The sequence below is a fragment of the Panthera pardus genome, unplaced genomic scaffold, assembly GCF_024362965.1.
Source record: "Panthera pardus isolate Hobbes unplaced genomic scaffold, ASM2436296v1 HiC_scaffold_25, whole genome shotgun sequence".
In the NCBI taxonomy this organism is placed as follows: domain Eukaryota; kingdom Metazoa; phylum Chordata; class Mammalia; order Carnivora; family Felidae; genus Panthera; species Panthera pardus.
The window spans coordinates 77,988,948-78,014,041 of NW_026526821.1; the positions used below are offsets into that span (position 1 = coordinate 77,988,948).

The 25,094-nt window shown below is 44.9% G+C and overlaps 1 protein-coding gene across 10 annotated transcripts in view; it reads right to left on the minus strand.

Moving 5' to 3' along the window:
• The window catches only part of BCL11A (BCL11 transcription factor A), a 100,938-nt gene that overhangs the window by 16,015 nt on the left and 59,829 nt on the right, over positions 1-25,094 (minus strand). For 6 of the 10 annotated variants that reach the window (XM_019428878.2, XM_019429095.2, XM_019429247.2 and 3 more), the window contains exon 3: positions 67-168. The exons of the other annotated variants lie outside the window; for them this stretch is intronic. In XM_019428878.2, coding sequence (XP_019284423.1) covers positions 67-168 — 102 coding nt within the window. The remainder of the gene's footprint in view (positions 1-66; positions 169-25,094) is intronic. 10 annotated transcript variants of the gene reach the window in all.

The window sequence follows — 25,094 nt, forward strand, 5'->3', positions numbered from 1 at the left end:
GTGATTTCCAGAAACTCTCATCTCTATACACATGGACATTTGTAGAAGAAATAATGCTCAACTTACAAATACCCTGCGGGGTATATTCTGCACTCATCCCGGGCGTGGGGATTAGAGCTCCATGTGCAGAACGAGGGGAGGAGAGGCCCCTCCAGTGCAGAAGTTTATCTGTGAAAGAAACCCAAAATCAAGCACCAAAGCTATAAACAATGTGCATCGTAAACCACAGGATATCACATTTCAATTCCATTAAAACAGATTAACATCATTACAACAGCCTTGCAGATAGTTAACAGGCTCAAGGCCTATATCAAAAAATAAAAATAAAAAAAACCAAAACAAAACCCAAAAAAACTGTGATGAAGTTATTTCCACAATTTTGTTTTGTTTTTGATTTTAGTCTTTTTCAACAAAACAGAAGGGGTTTGTTTTTGGCGGGGGTGGGGGAGTCTTTGGTTCATTTGCTTGATTGTTATTGTTTATTGTCTTATAATAAGAGATATGTAAATAGCAAGGGGGAAATTGGCAATATTATGGGGTAGACTGGTAAAATGGAGGGATTTATCTGCAAGGCTGGTTTACATGCATACATTTACTTTACTTGACACGCCCAAGCAAAAAACAATATGTACTTCAGATAGCACCTCCAAAGACAGGGAAATCTTAGACATTCGGGACTTGGTTGGGCCACACTCTTGAATCCCATCAGCAAAATACCCCATATAGACATGGCTTCTTACAACACAAAGTAATGGAGAATAAATACTAGACTTCTGGGGTTACGATAACTTTGGCCAAGTCCCCATCTTCAGGGTGAGGAATCCCACTATTAAATAACAAGGATAGACCAGCGTTCTGATAATAGCAGCACCCAGAAAAAGTGGCCCACCTTCTCCCTTCTACTGCATTTTGTTGCACTCTGGTGAGGAGAAATGACTTCTCACACTAATAAACATAATACTAGCAATAAATCAAGCATTTCTAGCTCTGAGACTTTGGTGAAAAAGGAAATGTTTGGTTTGTGCAACCTGGGGATTATATGGTTTGTGTGGTAAATTCCTAGTTTTTTCAAGTCCACCTTGAGCTAACCAAGCATGTAGAGGTCAACCTTGAGACAGAGGGTAGGATAGATGGAGCAGGAGATACCCAGCGTGTTCTAGAGGCCTGGAGTTTGTGATGATTGGGGGAGGAGGGAGAGAAGAAAAACAGACTTTGATGGTGAGTAAACAGAGTATGTTTTCCATTAGCTTAATATTAAGAGCACTTAAAAGTGTTGTTGTTATACTCTAGGATAGCAGGTCCCAAGTGTAAAATACATCCTGTTCTCCTTATATAGATTCACATTGCCAAGAACAGCCAGGGCAGTCAGCACAAGGTTTCCTTTCATGAGAAGCATGGTGGGTAACAATGGCATATTGCTCATGGAAGCTCTTATGCTCTGTTGTTAAGCTATGTTGTTACCAGGCCTGCAAAGGGAGGCTGCTGTGGATGCCTTGCCTAGCCTGAGTCCATCTACACAGGCATGTCATTCTCTCCAGCCCCAAACAGAATTAATGACACAAAATGAACCAGCAAAAGTGCAAAGACTGGACTTAAAAAACAGGCACGTCTTCAGTTGACTGTGTATATTATACAGGGTATTGAGAGTATAGGGCAAAATTAACTACAGATTTAGTCATTGTGTTTTTCAACAAGAAACCTGAGAATCCATTTTTGCACTTGTTCTCGTCTTAGCCATTTCAGAAGTTGGTTTGTCACCAAGACTGAGATCCTTTTCTTAGAGACCCACACAACTGAGGTAACTCTGTAACCCTAGCAGAAATGCGACAACGCAGAAATACTTGGACACCTGCACAGGGACAGTCTGATTTTAAATTCCCTGCCATTTAGTCTGAGAGGAGAAGCTGAGTTGCCTTGATAGGCCTCCAGCAAGAAATGAGAGGAATGTTAACCTAACCCAGGCCTGACCACTTGCATTTATGTCTGGTTGGTAACCATGTCTACACATGGCTGAGTTTCCAGGGGCCCTGAACAAGCTGAGTTTCCAGGGGCCCTGTGGGGAAGTGGGCCAGGCCACATGGCAAAGCAAGGGCTCTTCGAGGAGACTATCTGGGTATCTGGTACCATGACCTGTTTTTGGTTTTTGAATTGTGAAAAACGAACAAGATCATCAGGTCTACGCCTTCATTTTACACATGGAGAAACTGAGGGCTTGTGAAATTAAGTGACTAGCCCACAAGCTATGTTGATAGTTAACCACAAAGTGAAGATCAGAATTACTCTCCTGCATCCCACCAGTGCTCTTTCCTGGGAGATCCATCTATCTCCTCCCCCTGGTTCCTGCCCAAGGAGTGCCAGTTAACAGGCACTCATTGACCCATTAGGAGAAACAACTTCTCTCATTGCAACCTCTCGGGAGGGAGTCCAACCCAGGGGTGTTGAGTGGGCCTTTCAAAGGGTCCAAATGAACTGACTTGGTTTCAAAATTGGAAAACAACACCACCTGACCTACTTCCTGACCCTCTTGGCTACCCCCCCCCCCCCCCCCCCCCCCCCCCGTTTTCACCCTCTACCTCTGCTTCCCCTGCAGAATTTGGCCGGCTGAAGAGGGACACACCCCTTCCTATCAGCTTAACAAGCTATTGACATTGTCTTTCTGAGAGACTCATACTTGAATTTCTCTTCCTCCAGGAAGACTGTCAAAGCACAGGCAATGGGGAGCCCCAACTGATTCTGCAGCCTCTGCACACATTCTCCTTGGTAAGTTGTCGACATTCCCACAGGAACTGGAAATGCTAAGTTGTTAATAGCCTCCCTAGGGTTTAACTTCTTGCGATGATGCTTTCAGTGATTTCATCATGTTTTAGGCAAAGTCTCACAATTAATGCTTTGAAGCATGACACTCAAGGAGCAGCTCTACCTGCCTGCCTACCCACCGCCCCCCCCCCCACCCCTTTGAGGGCCTTTTCTCTCCCTTTCCCCCAGGGAGTGGTGGGCTCAGGTAGCTGGCTGGAAAGTGGGAAATCTAGTTCTGCTCTCTTTTGTTTCCTGGGTGGTTCTCTTAGGGCAGCCTCAGGCCCAGCATCAGCACAGCACATCAGCATGGCTCGGAGCTTGTTGGAAACACAAATTCTCGGACCTTGTTGGAAACACAAATTCTCGGACTTACTGAATAAAAACCTGGAGGTGGGAGACATGCAGCAATCTATGTTTAGCAAGTCCCCCAGGTGGTTTGAGGACACAGCCCAGTTTAAGACAATGCTGTCTTGGGGTAAGAGGAGGCACGGAAGCTGGAAGCATGTTCCGCTGGCAGAGAGCCAGATTGGCTATGAGACTTTTGTCCCTTCTGAGATTCACCTCTTTCAGGACGAGAACTGTCCAAAACAGAGCAAGCCCAGGACATCCCTAAGAATCCCTTCATGTGGAATTCCAACCTCCCTCACTGACAGGGCAGGGAACAGACCCAGGCTTTCTATCAAGTACAGGGCGCTCTTTGCACTAGACAACATCCAAACCAGTTTATGTCAGACAGATGGTGTCCTCACCCCTTTCATAAAAGCTGAAATGTTTGAGGAAGCAGCTGTGGCGCACTGCATGGGTGGGGTAAACCTGGACTCTGTTTCCCTGTCTGGGCTCACAAATGTGATGTGTTGCCCTCTTCTGGATCAGTCTTTTCAAATGCCTGTGCTCTTCTGGTGAAAGGTGTTTTAACCTGTTCTGTTTCATAAAGGTCTCTCTAGATCCAGCATCTCCACTTGGGCATCTCCTCAGAAATGCCTTATGCATTATTAGGTTGCAATGTTTCCTGACGCCTGAATGAAAAAGAATGAATCTTATTTTTTCAGGTCTCATTAAAAACCTGCAGTAAATCAGGAATGGTTTTGATTTAAGGTTATATATTAGTCACTCTACATTTCTATGTACAGTGGGGTACCGACTTTTGATGCAGAGCTCTCTAAGCCGGGTGGGATGTCCCTGGAATTTAAGGTCCTTGAGTCAAGTCTTAGGCTTCCTCAAGAACATCTCAAAGACTCCTTTATTATTGACATGCTGTTTGTTTCTGAAATTAATCACTGGGTATGTAATGCAGCCACATTAGAGTCTTTCTCATCGACAAGTAATACTGCTGATCTACACATGTGCCGAAACAGCTAAGCACAAAGCATCATTTCCAACACACTTAGAGACTGTTCTGGGCGCCCAACTTTTTTCAGGTATTAAATCCCCAGCCCTCTCTAGAGGAGAACACAGACATATAGGTGTTTGATGTTTCCTGAAATGTATATAGGTGTATATATATTTCCTTTCTTAAACATATGTTTTTAGAAGACTTCCCTGTTTTTCCAGTTAGATAGGGCGCAAAAGGAGTACAACTGTCCCCAAGTGGAAGAGGTCACCCTGGAAAGCCATAACCTCCCATTCACTCTGGGTCTTCAAGAAAAGAATGACTGATAACCCACCGTAATGGGGAAGGATCTCTATATTGGTGATATAGGCCAAAATAAAGGACCCTGACACTCTTTTCCAGCTCCAAGATCCTCAAATCCCCTCTTCCCCAGGCAGTAGCCAACTTACAGACTACACTTAAAACACATCCTGAAAGTTTGTACAGTTTCCTGAATGAACCAATTCCAATTTTATCACTATTATTGGATCCAAATCACAAAAATAACGAGTGCAGCTAGTCTGGGATACAGGCTTCTTTAACCGGAAAGCAAGTCCACCAAATGCCCTTCTAGCTTTTATCCCTCCCTTTACAATAGATACCAGCGCCTCTCTCTCTGATTCTGTGTCTTAACAAAGTATTATAGAGCAAACATTAGCTGTGCCTATGTCTTGAGTCATGTCAGTCTAAACTGAAAATGTGCCAGCTTTATCATTGCTAACAGACTTCTTAATTAACCTTCTGATATTGTCAAAATTGCATTGCCTTTTGTTCTAGAAATGAGCATTTAAATTAGCATTTTTTTCCATCTTTTTTTTTTTTTTTTTTACTAGCTATGGTTTTACCAAATTATGATGCTCTTTAAAAAGTGTATCTTGGGATGCCTGGGTGGCTCAGTTGGTTAAGCGTCCGACTTCGGCTCAGGTCATGATCTCGCGGTCCGTGAGTTCGAGCCCCACGTCGGACTCTGTGCTGACAGCTCAGAGCCTGGAGCCTGTTTCAGATTCTGTGTCTCCCTCTCTCTCTGACCCTCCCCCGTTCACGCTCTGTCTCTCTCTGTCTCAAAAAGAAAATAAACGTTAAAAAAAAAAATTAAAAAGTGTATCTTGTACAGATGAAAGCAAGCAAGAATTCTGGAGATATCACACTTAACAAAACTTCTTTGCTGAAATTTGCTCATGATCTCTATATTCCTTAATCCTTCGTCGGTGACTCTAATTTCATCAATCACTCATTTAAAAATTCTTTTTCTTTTTTGACCAATTCTATTCTCTCATAACCTTGATTATCTAAAAACTAATTTCACCTTTTGAGTTCTTCTCCTAGAAATTCACTCTGTAAAGGGAGGAGAGATGACACCTTTCATGCCCCTTTATCTATAAAAATGCAAAAAATGCAAGCCACCAATCTGTCAGGCCTAAACAAAATTTTCTGCAATCTGTGTCTTTAACTTAAGCAAAGCATGTAATTCAAAAAGGGAGAGAGAGAGAGAGAGAGCTTAGTTTTCTGAAGAATAACTAAACCAAAGACATTGTGTTCCATCTTTGTGTTGAAATGCAGATTTCCCACTAAAAGGCAAATCCTTCATTTCAAAAAGGTTGAATAGGATGGTACTTTAAAAAAAAGAATTCCAGCTGGTTAAATTTAGGGTGTTGAAAAAAGTGCGCTCCAATAATATTCTTTGGCTCTGGGCCCAAAGTATTTTCACTTGATTGTGAATTAGATAAATTTTTATTACACTTTAAGCTTTTGCCTTATAATGGTGGAACTAATCAAGGAGACTGGAAGGGCAACTCTATAAAGACAAATTGTCTTAGGACAGATTTTTTTTCTTTCTTTAACTGTGTACCTCACTATGCAAAATGTGTTATTCAGGTTAATGCCATTCATTCACTCTTTCATGTGTTGATTCAACAACTATTTACTGAGGGCCTGTAATGCCCAGAGCAATGGGCCAGCATCTGGGGGTAACACAAAGAAAACCCAGACAGACTTGCCAGTAAAGCCCTCAACGAGGCAGAGAAGAGAAGGCCTGGACAGAAATCGCTCTCCTCCAATGCAGAAAGTGTGTCATGAGAGAGGCACAGATAAGCCGCTATGAAAATTCAAAGGAAGAGAAATTACTTCCACTTGAAAGGCAGGAGAGCGGCTTTCAGGAAGAGGTAACTTATGAACTGCACCTGGAAAGCCAAGAGGAAGGACTTTCCAGACAAAAGCAAAAGCAGGTACAGATGCTCAGAGGAGCAAAGGCCAAGGTGTGCACATAGCAAATGGGGCCCAACAGGTAGTTACATTTAAATCAAAATATCGTACACCGATTCCTTTAGTTGACAACAGAGGATGTGTTCGTCTAAATAAACCCTCTGAGGATGTCTGTGAAGTCCTCAGCTTTCATAAGTTCCTATTTTCAAATATCACATTTTCTTAAAATAAGGGACATAGCCATGCGGATGCTTGAGAAACTCTTTATGCAAGTTCATCCGTCCTGTTTTGCTTCTCCCCCACCTCCATTTTTGCGCCCTGATGAATGGTGGGTGGTCTGCTGAAGCAGGATTCAGTGTGTTTTATTCCTCTGAGTCAGACAAACAAGTGTTGATAGCCACATTCTTCTTTGCAATATTGCCTCCCTGGCTTAAATAATCTATTTCAGATGTATCATTGCCAGTTTCAGATGGGCTTGTACTTGCTGACACATTCTCAACAAATGACTGTGCAAGAAATGTGGAGATTTTCCTACACTGCTTTGTCTCTTCAGTCATCAACTTGACCTTCCCTCCAAATTTCCCCCCTTTCTTCTCTTCAAAGCCATGGGTAAGGCGGGGCTACCCTCACCCCTCCTCTGAGTCCTAATGTGAGGATTTTGTTTGTGCGTGGTGGGGTGTGCGTGACTGTGAGAGTATATGCGTGAGTATACGAGTGTGTGTGTGTGTGTGTGTGTGTGTGTGTGTGTGCAGGTGCATGCGTGCACCTGCACACACATGCATGTGTGCCTCTACCTGGGGTCTTTTTCAGGTAGAATTTGGGAGAATTTGGGAACGATGCCCATGCCCCATGCATTCCCCTATGAACACCACTGACCCTCACTCTCCAGACTCTTTTCCTTTAGGATGTCAGGGACTCGCTCCTTCGGAGAGGCTGCTGGCACAAAGTCAGGAATCCAGATTCTTCAGTCCCAACTCTGCCACGCACCAGCTGTGCATGACCTTGAGTAAATCCCTTCCCCTTTCTGACCCTAAGTTTTCTCATCCTTAAAAAGAGAAGACTAGATCAGATGCATGATGACTTCTCCCTCCTGTTTCCCATGCCAGTCAAAGTCTCCTTGAGACCAGATATGGAACAGGAGTTTGGGATGCAGTTAAGAGACCTGGTAGGGGCCATCTTAAAAGCCGGCCAGGATGGGCCTGTGCCCCAGTGACCTTGCAGGGACTAGGATGAACCTCCAGGCCAGTGTGGGCTGGGTCCAGCTGCCAGGCTAATTCTTAGACTCAGAAAGTAGGCCCTGGTGGTGGATTTCAACTTCCTGGGGCACAATCTCACAAATCTCACCTGTCTGAGCTTCAAGGAGGAAACCAAGGCGGGTCCAGAGCCAAAGAGACTGAAGGTCACAGAGGACCAGGAAGAAAGTTTCCACAAACTCAGGCTAAATGTCAAGGGAAAAGGTCTCTGCTGCCTGTGCCAGAAGGCCAGTGGCAAAGCTAGGCCTCATGCCAGAGCCTGGCACCCACGGGGCTCTAAGGAAAGCCAGAGTCCTCTCCAGACCACCTCAAACCAGGGTGGCAAGGCCCCGGTGTCCTGTGATCCCTGCCCTCATCCAACTTGAAAGGTTCCTGGAAAGCCATGTGTAAAGTGAGTTTCTGTAAACTGAATCACATTTGCTAACCAACATCATTTCAGAGATGTTTCATCACCCTTCCAGGCCTATCGAAAATTGGCAGGGCTTCTAACATTTTACCTTTTAAGTGCTTCTTCCTCCACCCCCTCCCCAACCTCTCTGTCAAGTAGTTAATGATCTGTAAACAAACACTTTAAATTCAGTGGGGGAGCTCACTATTTAAAGGAACCCTGTGGCGAAACCTTTTGAAAAGTTAACAATCTTTCTGTAATGTGAAAAATCACCCTCTAATTTATCAGTTGCCATTGATGAGATTTCGTGCGTTTTGGGGCTTTCTTAAGGTGGGGCTCAACTGCAATACCTTTGTGGTTAGAAGGGGGCAGATAAAAAGAAGCTGTTCTGAGTTTGTTTCCGCCACCCCAACTGTCCAGCCTCACGCAAATATATTCACAGATACCACTCACGCCCCCCTACCCACAGGAGAAATGAAGAAAAGGGTGGAAAATCATAGTCCCAGACACCCGGAAAGCCTTGAAAATCATGCACTTGAGTTTCTCCTGGCTTAAGCATTAGATGCCTGAGGGGAGGAAAAGGCATCTGGGGTATGAAGATGGATCCAATGAGACTGACCATTTGCTTAGCAAACATTTAATTCTGATGACACCAGCCAGAGCAGAGGACTGGTCTATCAAAGCCAACAGAACACGCAACTCCCAAATTACTCTGAAGAGGCCACCCCGAACCTTTTCATCGGTGTCAACTCATGACAAATGTAATTTATGCTTCTATACCACCATTTCATGAGTCTCAAGCAAATACCAGAATAAATTTAAGCAAACCCAAGCTTGGCACTTATAAGGAGATCCCTGACGTTTTCAGGTGTTCTTGGGTGTTGCAGGGTGGGGCAGAGGTGCTGCTGGAGAGACAAGGGAGGGGAGAGGCATGGTTGACCACCCAGGGAGCTGGAGAGTCTTCTGGTCTTATCTTCCAGAACTGATCTGTGCAACCATTCAAGGGAAAAGGGCCCCAAAGAACAGGCAGCCCCAGGAAGGCTGTGTCAGGCCTCCAAACCCGGCCCCTTCTTAAGGAAGTATATCCTGGCCTCTCTGGAGATGTTCCTCTTCTTCCCAAAGCATCCTCCTCACATTCTGGCCCCACAGTGGTCCTGCGGATGAGGGAAGGTGTTATCCTCACCTCCCCAGCGAGGACACAGTAGATGTCAAAAGCATCCTGTTGCAGGTCGTGAAGGCAGGGCTGGGAGTCAGAGTCCAGTCTACCTTCCTGGGCACTAAGTATGGCCCTCATCACCACTCACTTCAGGAACCCTCAAGGTGAGCCAAGGCAGAGTGTGTTGTCTAGACACAAGTCTTTTTTTTTTTTTTTTTTTTTTTTTTTTTTAGCATTTATTCATATTTTGAGAGGCAGAGAGAGACAGTATGAGCCAGGAAAGGACAGAGGGAGAGGGAGACACAGAATCTGAAGCAGGCTCCAGGCTCCCAGCTGTCAGCACAGAGCCCGATGCGGGGCTCAAACTCATGAACAGTGAGATCATGACCTGAGCCGAAGTCGGACACTCAACCAACTGAGCCACCCAGGCGCCCCTAGACACAAGTCTTTATGCCATTCACAGGCAATCACTTGCCTTCCTGGGACTATAAAGTGGTGTGTGTGTGCATCTGAGGCAGTGGGGAAGGCAGACTCGGCAGGCCAAACACACTGCGACAATCTTGGGCAAGGGATCCTTAGAACCAGAATTGGCCATTCTCCAGAATGAAAACCTGTTATGTCCTATGGTTAATACAGAAGTGCTCGGAAATTGTGAGAACTAATTTAAGACTTCAAAGCTCTACAAACGAAAAAGAAAAAAAAATGGTCTAGCAGGTCAGGCTCTGACATTTCTTCGGGAACAAAACTAGGCTGCCCTCTCGCCTGAGGTGAGATTGAATCAAGGGTTCTGGTCCTGTGAGGCCAGGCCTCATCCCAAGGCAGCCAGTCCTTTCAGAAACAGGCCTCTGCCCGCCCACAAGCTCTTCCGACTTCTGCTACTGTCTCCCCAGTCCCTCAGCACCTTCCCTCCTTCTGGGCACAGAGCGGCCCAGCTGTAGCCTCAGCCCTAACCTCTCTGACAGAGTTCCACAGAACGAAGGCAAGGCAGACACAGCCTATTTATCTGAGGCCTATTTTCTTGGCTTTATAGTTACTTTCCTGGCTTTTTACCCAATTTCTAATCTTTCATTTATACCACTGACCAACCTGGAAAGAATTTCCTGAATAAAAAAGAGATGCCCACATGTATCATCTGCACTCATTCAAGAGTTCCCAATCCAGCCACAGAGTGGGTGTTGCTGGCTGTTCTTGGGTTTACTAATTCTGTTGATTCAGCAGAGGTAGCACCCAAAGTTATCAGACACCTCTGAGCCCTTCAAACCAAGAACGCACCATCTCAACTCCTTTCTACCCAGTGGGCAGGTTCACTTGGGAGCTCAGCTTGTGGACGCCTAGCCTCCCTGGGCCAAGGGGCCACAATCCCCGTATCCTTATTCCATAGGGATCAAGAGGGGGATAAAGGGACCCTCCACTTCAGAATCATTTTGCCTTTGGAATCTCTCTAAGACTGCCTAGGAAATATAGGTCTGAGAGGGTTAGCCTTCCCAGCCATGCTCTATTTCCATGCAGTCCCAACCATGAGAATGACCTGGAACCACCAATGTCAAGATCTCTCATGTCTACTAAGAACGGACACACTCCCCTCTCCCTAACAAGCCCCTCAGGCTGAAATCCTTTTATGTCCAGAGCCTCAACTTTCCACTGCTGGGCAGAAAGCCCCCTCTGTCACAGGCCCACAGATCTCTGCCGCCATGGTGCTCAAACCCTGTCAGGAGGTGGGGAGTGTGGACAGCAGGGCTGACACGGTTTCAAAGAGGCCGACCAGGCAAGAACCGTCCTGTACTCCTGCCCCAGCTCTAACGCAATAAAATGTCTTTTATCAGTGTAATTCAAGGCAAAGAGTCAAGGGTCTGTCACCATTTTAAAGAGGCTTATTACATGGCCACAAAAATTTGCCTCAGGCTCAAACCTGGCATGTAAGGTATCAGCGTGGGACAGGTTCTTTTGATTTGATTTTATTTTCTTACAAAATCTGAAAATGAAACGCTTCTGTCCCTCCCTTCCACCAACCGTTTTTTGATTTATGGGGAGGAGGAAAGAAATCTGAAGTTGACAGGTTGGGACAACTCCACTCAGCTTTCTCACTCAAAAGCGGCTTTTGTTCAACCATACTTTGCATTTATGGCCTGAGGCTCTTGGCTGACACAGGCTGGCTCCTCAGTGTGAGAGGGCTGTGGACTTCCCCGGGAGGAGGCCCCACTGGGATTACTGCCCCCCTTCACCTAGGGCTGGGGGCACTGAGGCTCACGGAGCTGGGGGCGCAAAGGCCCCTGGTTAGACAATGGAAGGGAATGCAAAGGATACGCCATTCTTATGTCTTCAGCTCTACACTACACTTCTCTCAGGCCCAGGGCTCCGTGAGATCATCGCGTACCCACCGGCACTGGTTCCTCAACCAAACCCCAGGGTTCTGAGAACCAAGATGGCATTGCCCACCTCTCATGATCCGACACCATTCTGGGCAAAGAAAAGTCCCTCAATAAGCACTCAGAAATTGAGCGCTGTTCAGTGGACTTTCCCATGTTCGAGAGCTCTTTATTCCCAACGACCTGGCTGGAAGGAGCTGCCATGGAGCCAGCAGTGACCAAGGGAACCTTCTCTTCCTGAGGCTGTTGAGGTCTCTCCAGTAAATGATTCATTAACCAAGGAACCTCCAGGTCAGCCTTGACCCACGAGATGATTACAGCCCCTTGAAAGTGGCTGCTGGCCCATCGGTTCACTGTACAATTTTGGCAATCTGTAATTGTATATTTACTCAATGGTTGTTATGGACAATCGGGTTAATAATTCACCTTCCAAATGCTGTGTAATTACACAGTTAGAAGAGTTACAATCGATGTCAACTTTTCTGAAGTCTTCTGGTGAATTGGCCCCAATTACCTAATCTGGGTCCCTTTCCTTTCCCTCTCTAAATTTTTTTTTTTAGTAATCTCCCACACTTCCCTCTATTCTCATCCCCCACCTACACCCCTATCTTTCTGCCCCAAGAGAAAGAACAGTGTGAAGTTCTTCAGTTCAAATAATTCTATTTAGAACCCTTGGTTTTGCTCCACTAAAAGGGATTAAACAAGGCTAGGAAGCTAGCCATGGAAGATGCATTGAAGGCTGGCTGGTCTCGGATGCCTCCCTGCCTCAGATGCAGGAAAACACCTGCAGCCACCCAGACCCTATCACCCAAGTTGCACCATCTCCCGGCACAGCCCAGCGGAGGCCCAGGAAACAAAGAAGGCAAAGCCCTGCCTGTGTTCTATGGGGCCCAGGCTTCCCAGCCAAGGGACTGGCAAGGGCCGTGGAGTGTAAAACCATGGCCATGGGCTTAGGAGACAACCCCGCAGAAATTCCCTTCGTACCCAGATCCCCATGCCCAAGCCCAGGCCCCCACCTCTGCTTGGGACATGCTGGATGGCATGAAGAGAAAAACATACCCCCTAAAAACAAACATAGAACAGGAATCCCAAGAACGGTAAAAACATTTAGAACCTAGGCCCTCTCTCCATCATTCAAGAGCTAAACCAGGCCCTTCACACCTTTGTTGTGTGGTTTTAATATACTACACCTCATCCACCACAAGCAGATAACCCACTTTCAAGGGTCAAAGCAGTATCTGCTCCCCCCACCCCCACCCCCACCACAAAAGGGCAGTGTGGTCAGCTGACCTCTGTCACCTCGGGCTGGAACTGAGGCCACCCAGGCCACAAGCTACAGGGCCTGGCAGGGAAACCCAGGTAAAGAGCATAGCCAGTGAAGGAGGAGAAGGGACAAAGATGACAGGACTGTCCACTGCCAGCTCCTGGCTATGAGTGATCACAGCAGGGGCAGTGCTTTTTCTCCATTTCAATGGGTTGTGACTTTTTTAAAGTCATTTTTCTTCCTGAGTTCCACCCCCTACATCTTGTTCTCTCCCACAAGCGCACACAACCCAAGGCTCCAATGTCTTAAAAGGTGCTTTTTCTGTTTTCGCAGATGAGATTAATTTCTTAAGAAACCCCCCAGGGCATTTTATGTTCGGGTGGGAGAGTCTTTTGACCACCAAGGTGTCATGGAATCATAACAGCTCAGCCTGCACAGTAGGAAGTGAATTGGGAAAAGCCCTGACAGCCAGCCCACCATATTCTCTAGCTCACGAAACCCACCTAGACACAGAGAACACCTCTGCAACCTAGAGTCAGGTCTAAGAATGGGGATGAACTAATGTTTCCCAGCTGAAGGCTCAGCTGTCGCTTTCAGACAGAAAATCCTACTCATCAGGGCACCCCTGGTGCCCAGAAACAGGGTCAGACTATTAAGGAGGAATCTCTATACATTTGGGACATTTGGGACCATTCTGTCTAGAGTTTAGTTTGGTTGGAGCTTTTGTTGTTGTTGCTGTTTGTTCAGGTTGTGTTTTCTCTTCCTCCATCAAAAAATAAAATAAAATAAAAAATAAATTTGAAGCTGCATTTGTTTCCTGTTGGTGGAGCGGACAGAAGGAGGGTGTGCAGTGGAGGAGGTGTGCGGGGAGAAGGCTGATAGATGGAGCAGGGCCGAGAATATCCGGAATTGGAGAAAAGTGAGAAATGGAGCTTTTTCTTGGCTTCCAAACAGTTGTAATTTCTACTGCCACTGCTTAGATCCTGGGCACCAGGCATAGAGAGTGGGAAAAGGGGCATGTGACAACGTTGCCACAAATCAGGATTTGGCATTTAAATCCACAGGAAGCAAGAAGAATAGAGGGACTTCTTATTTATAGATTTGCAGATGAACTGAATGAGATAACCAAAATGCACTTCTCGTGTATCTGAAGGAGCAATTCCATTTTCGGACTTGGAAAGTTTCCCATAATTGAGTATCACCCGACCCCAGCAGCGCACTGCATCCCAAGGTTAAGATCAGCTTCCTGAAAACCAGGCAGAAGGCGGCTGCTCTGGTGGTAGCTCAACAATCATACTTTGAAGGACAGGTTGGTCCCACACTACATTTAACAGGATTCAGTTCATCTGATTATACAGTGCCTTGCTTTCTGGAATATGTAATCATCTCTTTCTGATGACATTTTAAATATCCAACTAGACAAATAATTGCAGCAATAATTGATAGCAGAGTCAAGCTGGAAGATCACTGATTGGCAGAGTCCCCACCGAAACAAATCTTTCTTTCAAACATTACAGGAATGATGTTTAAATCTAACTTTTGCTGATAAAGGCTCAAAATCTGATTTACTGATAAAGACTCTGCAAGAAAACCTGCACCTCAGCCTGTGATTACTTTGTAAGCTGTTTGAGAAGAATCAGGCAGTGTGATTTACATTATTTTATTGCCCATGAATAATTGCAAGGATAGTGTGGGTGGTTTGCGGGGAGCCACACAAGCAAAAGAAGTGTTGCTCCTAACGCAGCACTTCCTGAACAACTGGGAGCCAACCATCAAGGTTTACGGCCCTCTCCTCCTCTAATGTGTATCCCATGGTAGAGAAAGGGTCTTGCGAGGGAAGCACCCCCAAAGGAAGGCACACAAAGGATCAGCTCCATTCAGGCCTCTCAAAGCTGGTTTAAATCAATTCCTCAAACTGGAATTCAAATCCCCCTGCCCTGTGCAAAGAGCACTGGACAGGATCAGGAGGCCTGAGCTCAAATGAACCCCAAGTGATCTGAGGCAAGTCCCCAGGTCCAGCTGCAGTCCCCTTCAGCCCCTAGTCTGTTTCTCCATCCAAGGTAGAACCCTAATCAGTTGTTGTCTGTATCATGTGTTTTGATTGTAATGTTCAAGTTGTTTAGTTTTGGGGCACTGCTTTCAACAATTCAGACCCCATGGAATGCGCGATGGTCAGAAATAACTCACAGAAGACGCTTGTCTCTGGGAAACCTCAACTGAACGAGCTGGCATATTAGCAGACACAGATTACAGTAAGGAAAAACTAAAACAGAAGATGTATCTGAATGCCTCAGCTAGCAACAAAGGCAAGAATTCAGGGATGAGATCTGAGCATTTGCCCAAAGTACCCGCATGAGACTCTTTTCATTCCCCCCCTTCCCATTTTCTTTCCTTCTTGTTCTTTCTTCCCTTCTTTCTTTCCCGCTTCCTTTTTGGAGAGGGGGTGGCATTTTTCCCCCCTTGAAACTGAACCATTATAAGCGAGTTCACCTCGTAGCTTCTGTTAAAAATCAGAAGCTTGTTAGATGTAATGATTATCTGCACCGTGACACTTCCCGCATCTGAGGGGGCTTGTCGAACAGCTTTACTCTAATTTAGAGCTCCTCCGTTAATTAGAAAGCCCTCAGATTTTCTGCAAATGCAGGTCACTATTGACAGCTCACGCTTTTGATGCTTTGCCTGTGACAGTTGTTGGGCTGTCCTTCCAAGAGCTGGCAGGGTTGTCCAAACTCTGACAGTGTCAGAAAATTTAGTCACCATGGCCGCTATGCAGGAAGTTACACACAAGGTGACTGTCCCCACACAGTGTTTCCCCACAGCCAACAAGCCTGAGGAAATCTGCATGCACATTCAGCTAAAAATAGCTCAAATTTCAATCCCCTTTCCTGCCTCCCTCCTTGCCTTCTCTCTTCCCCTTTTCCTTCTCCTTGCAACCTCTCGTCTCTCTTCCTTCCATCCTCTTTCTAGCATCTCCCTTCTGTCACCTTCCCTCCCATTACCCCCACCACACACACACATCAGGGTCCTCTGCTATTGAAAACGGTCACATTCACAGAAAGGGAAGTAGGTTTTACAAATAAACCAGGTTGCTTTTTATTGAAACAGCAGTGATTGTGGAACAGAAACTACCCCCGCCACCCCCCAACCTTCTTTTAAAAAAATATTTCCTATTTTTTGCACTGGTCAGCAGCTGCACCTGGTGAGGTGGAGGTCAAGCCTGTACTTCCAGCATGGCTCACTTGTTTTTTCTTAAGGAAAGGGGGAACTGGAAGGAGGAGGAGAAAAGGAGGAAGAAGTAAGGAAAGGTTAGCAACTCAGGCAAAAATGCATATGGGGCTAAGGTTTTCTGCCCCTATCACCATTCCAATGGAAGACCTCAAAATTCCGGGAATTCTCACTTAGGAATAGTTCATTTTGGGGTTTGTGCTGGGGTGGATAAGGGGATGCGTGATGAGTCCATGACCATGTGTGTGTAAATTTGTGTTTATTTCATCAAATGCATCTAAATTTCATCAAGTTTAGGCCAAGAAGGAATGCTCTGTGGCACTTGCCTAAGACTTGGCCAAAAAAGAAACCACTATCTAAATCAAAATAGGATACATAAAAACTATTTGCACACCCCCACCAAGAACAAGGGACAGCCCTGGAAGAACAATATCCCTTGCTGCCATGGTTCCCACGTTGACTCCAAGTTTGACACTGGGCCCAATTCCCTAAGAAGACCCAGTTCTTCCTTGAGGTCCTGCAGACAAACACAGGCAGCTAAGGGTAACAGAAGCCTGGCCCTGCAGTTGCTAGCTTATGAAATGCAACGGAATGGGATGGGGTGGGATGCCATAGGCTAGACTGATGAATTCACACAAACCCAGAATTAGATAATGTCAAAGCAACCAGGCAGGGTGGGGCAAGGCAACCCCAGCAAGATTCCTAAGAACAGCATCCCCAATAGATGCAGCGGGCCTCTAACCCCAACGGGGCCCACGCCCCCACCCACATCCTGTTGTTGTCACTTTGGCCATTGGCTTCCAGACACCAGTCCCAGGAAAACCCTCAGGGCCTTTAAAGCTAACTGACAAAACAGGATCGTGTGAGCCACGGCAGACTCTGTATTCCGTTAGACACTGCCTGTGTGGAAAAAATAAGAAAACACCTAGACCCAGAAAATAACGTGGAAAGTGGCAAAAACCAATCAACTCATTTCAGAAGAAAAACCCTTCATCCAACATCACCAAGCTCCTAGGAAGCTGTCCTAGCAACCTAGATATAAGAAAGGCTTGCTATTCTGAGGTGAGAAGTGCAGTTGCCTTTCACTCGGGACTGTCAAACATGGTCTATAAATACCAGCACTGCCCCTGGTGAACCAAGGGCTGAGCTCAACCCAGAGAAGGCAAGTGTTTCCCTAAGGTCACACAGCAATTCCAGGTCTTCCGGACAAACTCCATCTCCCCAACAGATGGCTTTGTCTTCTCTCGGAAACAGATACTGATACATCCCAGGAAGGCTAGAGAGTAAGACTGCATATTTTATTGTGTCCTCTACTTTCTTTCTCCAACCTTTTGCTCCTGCCACCCCCAGCAACACACAAAGTCTGTTTAGTGTACTTAGGGATCTAATTCCATATCTACCCCAAGTTTCTAACACTCCTGTCTATCAGCAGGTCAACAGTACAGCACAGAGGCAAGCTGTTCTCCATTCTGAAGTGGTTTGACAAGAAGGCTGCTGAAGGTCAAGACATCCTGGGGAGGCTGGTGCTTGGGCTTTCAGGGTCACTGCTCTGCAGGTGGACCTTGGCTCATTTCCAGGGAATAACTTGTGATTTGTTCTCTCCCCCACCCATCAAATCAAGACACCAACCACAGCTCTACTGGCCCACCCTGGCAACCACGGCTTCTCACACAGCAAGAGAGACAGGGTGGCAAATGCTGTGCTTTACACATACATATGTAGTTAAGTACTGAAGTAAGAAATTCAAGAAACCTACACTTACTCTACACATGCGCACACGCGCGCGCGCACACACACACACACACACACACACACACTTTAAGAGATAATTTCTAAAGATTTACCCATTTGCAATACATCTGACCGGCAAAGCCTTGAAATTGTCCCTTTCTACAAACCACAGGCCCAGGTTTTGAAATAAATAATGCACAGAAATGAGAGGCATGATGGATTAGTTGGCAGATTATTATCAGACGCATGGAGCTTCCAACTCAACATCAGGATTAGGACTGAAATTTCTTTCAGGAAGAATTTTATAACATTAGACGGTTGACCAAGGCATTGTGGTGTGACAGTCACAGAGTGATCGCGTCCCTTGACAGAATGTGTCCACTCAATGCCCCGTGAACGCCACTCGTGGGCAGACTGGGAAGAGTGACCCATCTCTGAAATGTGGCCACTGCTCTGGCCACCACTCACTCTCTCTTTCATGTCTTCGCACTTTTCCCTGCTAACAGAAATGGAATCAGAACAAATTAATATTTAATTTTGAGAGTCTATTCTATCAGAATCAAAAAGACTCAGGACATTCAAAGCTAAGGCAAACGCCCCTCCTATAAATCTAACGTCTCTATTCGGATGTTTCACATTTCTGTGAGCAGTGAGTCTCCCTGCCATCCGTCCGCTACTTGCCACAGGCCTCTGCCACATGGCAGCGGTGGGGGAAGCCAGCACCGCACCTCTAAGTGTGTGAAGGCCTAACCTTTTACCCATGTAATGATCTACTTAATATAATATTTTGTCTTTAATCAGAGAAAGAGTAAGATAATTTGATATCCCATAAAACTCCCTAACCTATATTTTGCAAGTCAATTAGCCAGTCCTTTAGCGTTAATGTCAGCACATCCCATGCTGCACCTCCAGTCAGGCTTTCGGGTGTCTGCGGCCCACACACCATACACCGAGAGTGTAAGAAGAAGACTCGGGAGGGAGGCCATGGAGTGGGCAGTTACTGTTTCATCATCTGTATGGAAATTGGGAAGTCATCTCCTCAAATGGAGATTATCTTCCCCTGGGATCCTTCTGGAGGGCTATAAATAATAGAACATACTAATCAACATTATATATTAAAAAATGAATACAGAATCAGATTAAGGAAAGACTACATTATACTGTAATAAAATCCAAAGCAAAAAGTAATAATAATAAAGAACAAAAAAACAAAGAGGCATGAGAAAGAAGTGTTAGCTGGTCCCCTTAAATTTAGCCCTATTCTCTGGCAGCCAAGCTAGCCTGAATAAGGGTGCTTGGGTAACCATTTCTCACTCCCTTATTTATGAGCAATAGCATGCAAAAAGCAAGAGGCTTAATTTCAATGCACTCAACTTCCCATCAACCCATTTACCTATGGACACTGCAGAAAGGTGAGTACCGGAAATTTATGAACGTTTTATGGATAAGAATCTGGTCTAAATATATAAGGAAGAACAGGGACACGTGGCACAAACCCAAAACACAAATGTTCCCAACTCCAGCTGTCCAGTAACATCTGCCTCTCAATGTCTTATGACTCAGTTTCCCATCTCTGAAATGGAGTCTCCTACCCAAGTCTGGGAAAACATGATAAGAAACGATTGGATTTTAAATTCTTAGATAGAGCCCTCTCTTTGTTATTACTTTTGACCTGGTTTTGAAAACACAATAATAATACTTATAAGGAGTTCTCGTTATGCAGAAACATTAACATTCCCCTTGAAGAGTGAGTGTGCCTCATTAGCTGTTAAAAGAGAATGTTTCTTTCTTTCCTTCTAGGAACATGACGAGTGAATCTGGCTATTTCATCAAAGCTTGTAAAAGACATCTGAGTCATCATTTTAGCTAAACAATTTCTCCAAGAATTCAACCTATGGGATAGGAAAGAGCCATCTCTGTGGTGTGTTGGGAAATGCCATTGTGTTCTCTCTGATTTCCCTCCTCTGTCCTTGGCAATCCAGTTACAATCTGACAGCATTTAAAGATGACAGTACTTGGGGTAATAGGACAATGCCATAACAGGATTACAGCAGATGTGAAAGAAAGGACACACGTAGGTACTGTCATTTAGGTAATGTCATCTATGATCAGTTTTTGTTTCATTTTTTGCTGACACAGAAGTCAGTATCACTTATACAATTCATTGTAAACCCTGTTAGGGCTGTAAATAGTTTGCTTCCCCAATGAAAGGAAACACTTATTATACTGCAAGGGGATTCAGTAAAACTTTCTAGCTTTGGTTGATGTAAAAATTTAAAAAAAATAAAAAATAAAAAATAAAAGAATTTCAAACCATAGCCAAAGATTCAAAAACAGCCTGAAGTCACTACCACCCAAAATGAATTTATCTTCAAAGAAAGAAGAAAAAATTGCTGTTGGTTATAAACAATAGGTGGCCAAGAAGTTTCTGAAGGATGTCTCAGACCCCAATAACACTGTTGCTTCCGAGAGTTTGGGGAAGATAAAGTAGAAACACCTCACTAAATTCACATTGGGGGAGCGGTCAACACTAGTCTACCAGCCAATAGGGTCCTTGCCAGTCACTTACACTATTTCTCATTCCATTTCCTTTATGTCGTTTTGCCCACAGCACATCCAAATCCACATAATACCAGCCTTTGGAAGTCAGTTCTACTCTACTTTCCAATTAACTTCTGCCACTGTGAGTTTTTCCCCAAAGCCACCAAACTCTCCTAGAAGCTGTTATTCCTCTGCAGTGAAACGCACAGCTGCCCTGGCCGCCATTAAAATGACTTCCTCATTGTCTAGGACAAGGAGCCATGCTGCATGCCAAGGGATCAACCACAAACAAAAAATGCTTGTTTGACTAACACTTGTCTCAAAAGAAAATTTTGCCTCCAGGAAGAAGTACCATGAAGGAGGCTGAAGAGATGTTCTGACCATCTCAAATCTGAACAGAGGCTAGTTTTCCTACAGAATATTCTGGGCTCACTGGGGTTTCTGCTTTTTCCAAGTTGGACTTTCTGTGCTTCCCTGGCTAATCTCCTGAGCCCACAGACCTTCTTTCCTTTCCAAATGCCTATCTACTACCCTTTTTCTCAATTTTCCTCTTACTCTATCCAAAAAAGTTCATTAAATTCAGGCTAGCTTACTAACACCCAAAGTAGGAAGATGCTATTAAAGAGAGTTCAAGGATATGGATTTTGGTGCCTACCTTGCTTCCTCACATCTAAATGATAAATGCCACCATGAAAAATTCTCCATGCCCTGAATAATAATAATTCCCCAAAATGGATGGTCTGGAGGAGAGGGACAAGAGAACAATATGGAACCTGATGGGCTTTTGCTTCTAAACTTTATTCCTGTCAAGTCCCTAGCCATAATGTGGGCTCAATGAAAACTTTCCAAGACCTCAAAGTTCCTCTACATTAAGAACAGACCCATTCGCTAGTATCCTACAATGTTTGGTTCTACTCTGCTTGTGAAAGGAAACCCTACAGTCAACCAGCTCCATGCTCTAGAACATATATATCAACATAGGAGAACTCAGGATGAAGAACATTACAGAAAGAATTCCAACAACCTGCCCACCCCACCTCTGGACAGAACCCCCAATTCATGTCTCCTAGAATGCTGCCTTCACCCTCTGCTCATAACAATTCAATAGTCTCCCATGGTCAACAGGATATGGTCCAGCTCCTTAAGCTACCATTCAAAGCTCCATAATCCAGCCTCACATTTCTATTCTAGGCTTGGTTCCCTCTCTTCCACCAGTGAAAATACTCTGCTCAAGTAAAAATCCTCTCCATTCTCATTTCCTTTCTGGCTTTTCTTCTTCCTCTCTGACTTCCTGGAGTCCTGCTCATGTTTCAAGGCCCAGCTAAAGGTCTACTAATCACCCCAGCATAAAAATCAATCTCTTCCTTCTTCAGCCTCATGGAACACTCATTTCCTGCACCACCCTGGCCTCATGTCCAGTCCTTATATTGCTGCTTACCTACGATTCTACTTAACTCCATGTCTCCCCAAAGTGCTTCTTAAGTACAGGGACACTATTCTCTACTTCTTTTAGTTTTATTTCAAAGTACCCAGGATAGCCTGTGATATCTGATAAACATATATCCTAGGAATTCAAAAAATAATGGTTAAATAATTGATTTACCTTCTTAAAAGGGAAGTTATTTTTCCAAATATCATTTCTGGCCATAATGGTAATTTTAACCATCTCTGTGCCCACAAACAGTTCCCTTCTGATATCTGCTTGAACTTCCAGATAAAAAAGGCAAGCTGCAGTAACACGTTATGCTACACAAAGATTAGCATTAATATCCACCCTCTTTAAACAGCCACCCCACACCCTGGAGAAGAGCAGAAGTGAAGTATGTGTGCCAACCAGAGCATGTGCCAGGTCAACCTGAGCCTGGCTGTCAGAGTTAGCAAAAAATAACATCTTCGCAATGTGAAAACCAACTTTAAGGTTGTACAACTCTCTAGCCGTGTTTTGTTGTTGTTGTTTTTTAAGTAAACTCTACCCCCAACGTGGGGCTCAAACCCATGACCCGAAATCAAGAGTTACATGCTCTACCGACTGAGCCAGCTAGGCACCCCACTTTCCAGCTGTATTTTAACCATGGTCATCTGCAAAGAAGTAAGGCTCAGCAGACGCACATCCTGCATGCAAAAAGCTAAGTTCCAAAAACATACTTTTAATATTATTTTAAATCCAGCACTAAAAAGGACTTCATCTTGATGCCAGAGAACAGCAAGCACGGACATTCTTGGCTTCCTTTAGCCATGGGTGTAGTAGAGGGGAGGCCAGGAAAAAAACTAAGGTAGCAACTAATGTAACTATTATTTGTAACGTTGCCCATAATTCTCCAGGCTGGGCAGGCTGTTCGTATCAAAGTACCCTGGGCATCCTCCCTCTATCCTAACAGCCAAGACCCAGAGTCAGGCCACGTGGCCAGGTAGGGCCCAACAGTATGTGTGCACGGAGGTGTTCCATGTTAAGGACCCAAATCTATGCAGCCTTAGCACCAAGCTGGGTTCAGAAAACACACTCCATACAAGTCTGCCAATAAATAAGTTCAGATATCACATTTATGCTACCTTGGAAACTCTGCATGAGAGACAAATTTGGAGAGAAAGATGGATATCAAAAACAAATAAAAACTCTCACTTTACAAGAATTCCCCAGACAATTACACAGTTAGCATCTCTACCCAAGGAGAAGATCTATCAATGAATAAGACTGACTTGGACACCCTCTCCTCTTTTTATTTATTAAAGCCCAATGGAATTCCATGCAACAAATACCCACCCTTTACTTACTCCTTTCCTCACACACTCACAAGTGCTCATGCATTTCTCACCCAAGTACACATGCTCTGCTCATGGTGGGTAACACCATCTCCATCTGCCTCTGCCTCTCTCCCACTCATTATCAATTCCTAGGAAATCTCCCCAGAATCCAAAGAGCATTATAATTTCCATGAAATGTACTTTGGTGCCCCCCTCAAAGACAGCTGGAGTCCTGAGAAGACGCAAACAGTTAAAGGCTAGAGATAGACAGACAGCCTTCCATGCTGGTCCAACTCAAATGGAGTTTTTATTTTTTATCTTTATTGAGGCATAATTTACATACAACAAAAGTCACTCATTTTAAGTGTACAGTTGAATGAATTTTGCTCATTGTATACAGTTGTATAACCTCCACCAAAATCAAGATAGAGAACATTCCCATCACTCTGAAATGTTTCCTCCTTCCCCTTAATCCCCTCCCCTAATTCTGACCCTTATTAATCATTGATCTACTTCTTGTCACTATAATTTTGATTTTTCTAGAATTTCATATAAATGGAATCAACAGTATATCACCTTTTGTATTTAATTTCTTTCATTGAGCAGAATAATGTGGAGACTGCTTCATGTTGTTGAAATGTATTAGTAGGTCATTCTTATACCTGAGTATTCCATTGTATGGCTGTACTACAATTTATCCATTCACCTACCGATGGACATTTGGGCTGTTACCACTTTTGACTATTATGAACAACGCTACAATGAACATTTATGTGTATGTGCTTATATGAATGCATGTTTCCATTTCTCTTAGGTAAATACCTAGGGCAACTCAGGTTTTGAGAACAGAGATAAGGTTTGGAATTTGAAAGTCCAGGGAGCCCCCATTTTATCACCCTGCAGCCAGCCCCACCTTTACCCCATTCCCCTGGGACTTCAGCTCCAAAGCCTGTATCCCAGCCATCTGTTTGGCTCAATTACCAAATGTCACCTTATTCCAAGCAGAAACCTCTCCATTACCCTAAGGAAGTGATAGAGACCTCAAAACTTCAGAGGCCCCTTCTGAGTCAGGGGCAGCAATTAAATGTGGTGTTGAGTGGCCTAAGAGCCCCCCACTAGGTTAGAGAAGGAGGTGGTTGACCTCCCCCATTAACTGTATAGTTGAACAGCAGCCAATGGTTCTGGAGATAACTTATACCTTGCCAAAAGGCCCTGGGAAGAAAGACAACATCAAGGCCTCTCTCAGACAACAGCCCAGGGGGAAACAGCTGCTGCCCAGTGCTGTGGACAACAGAAAGCCAGAGGAGGAAATGAAGATGCACCCTCTTCGCCCCTCCCCCACACCCATCAGCAGTAACAGACCAGGGCTGGGGGACAATGGGTGAACGGGAAGCAGAAAGATCCATGAAGGAGCTAGAGCCTCACAACAGGAACCGCATGGCCCCAGGCAGTGGCAGAAGCAGATTAGGGGAAGACATGGGAGTAGGGGGGAAGTGGACAAGAGGGGGAAGCCATCTTAAATAGACAACAACTCAAGAAGAAGAAGCTGAAGAAAATAGAACAAAGACTGCTCCTGGCAATAAACTGAGAAAGAGAAAATGAAGCCCCATGAGTGACCCTTACCTGAGTTACTTAAGACACCCAAGCAAATCCTTATTCCCGGGGCAATAGATCCTTTAGCTAAATAGACTAAGGAAGTGTGAGGTGGGGAGACAGTGGTGGTGACAGAGTAGTATGGGATAGTGGAAGACACGGGGCCGGGAGCTGGGAGTCCTGGCTCCTCATCTATGCATTGCCACCACCCAGCCAGGTGACCATGCCTGGCCTCATCACCTCTCTAGAAACCCAATCACCCCACTGTAAACAAGGAGGTTGGAATAAATGATCTCTAATTCCTTAAGGTCTTACAACTCTCATGCCACATTTGCAGAGATACGCAAGAGGAGAGTAAAAACGGCCCTAGCTGAGATGAAATATCAAAAAGGAGAAGTGTTCATTCCAACTACCTAACCTCCATTGGCAAAGCCAAAGCCAGACTTGGGAAGATGGATGCTGGTTCTG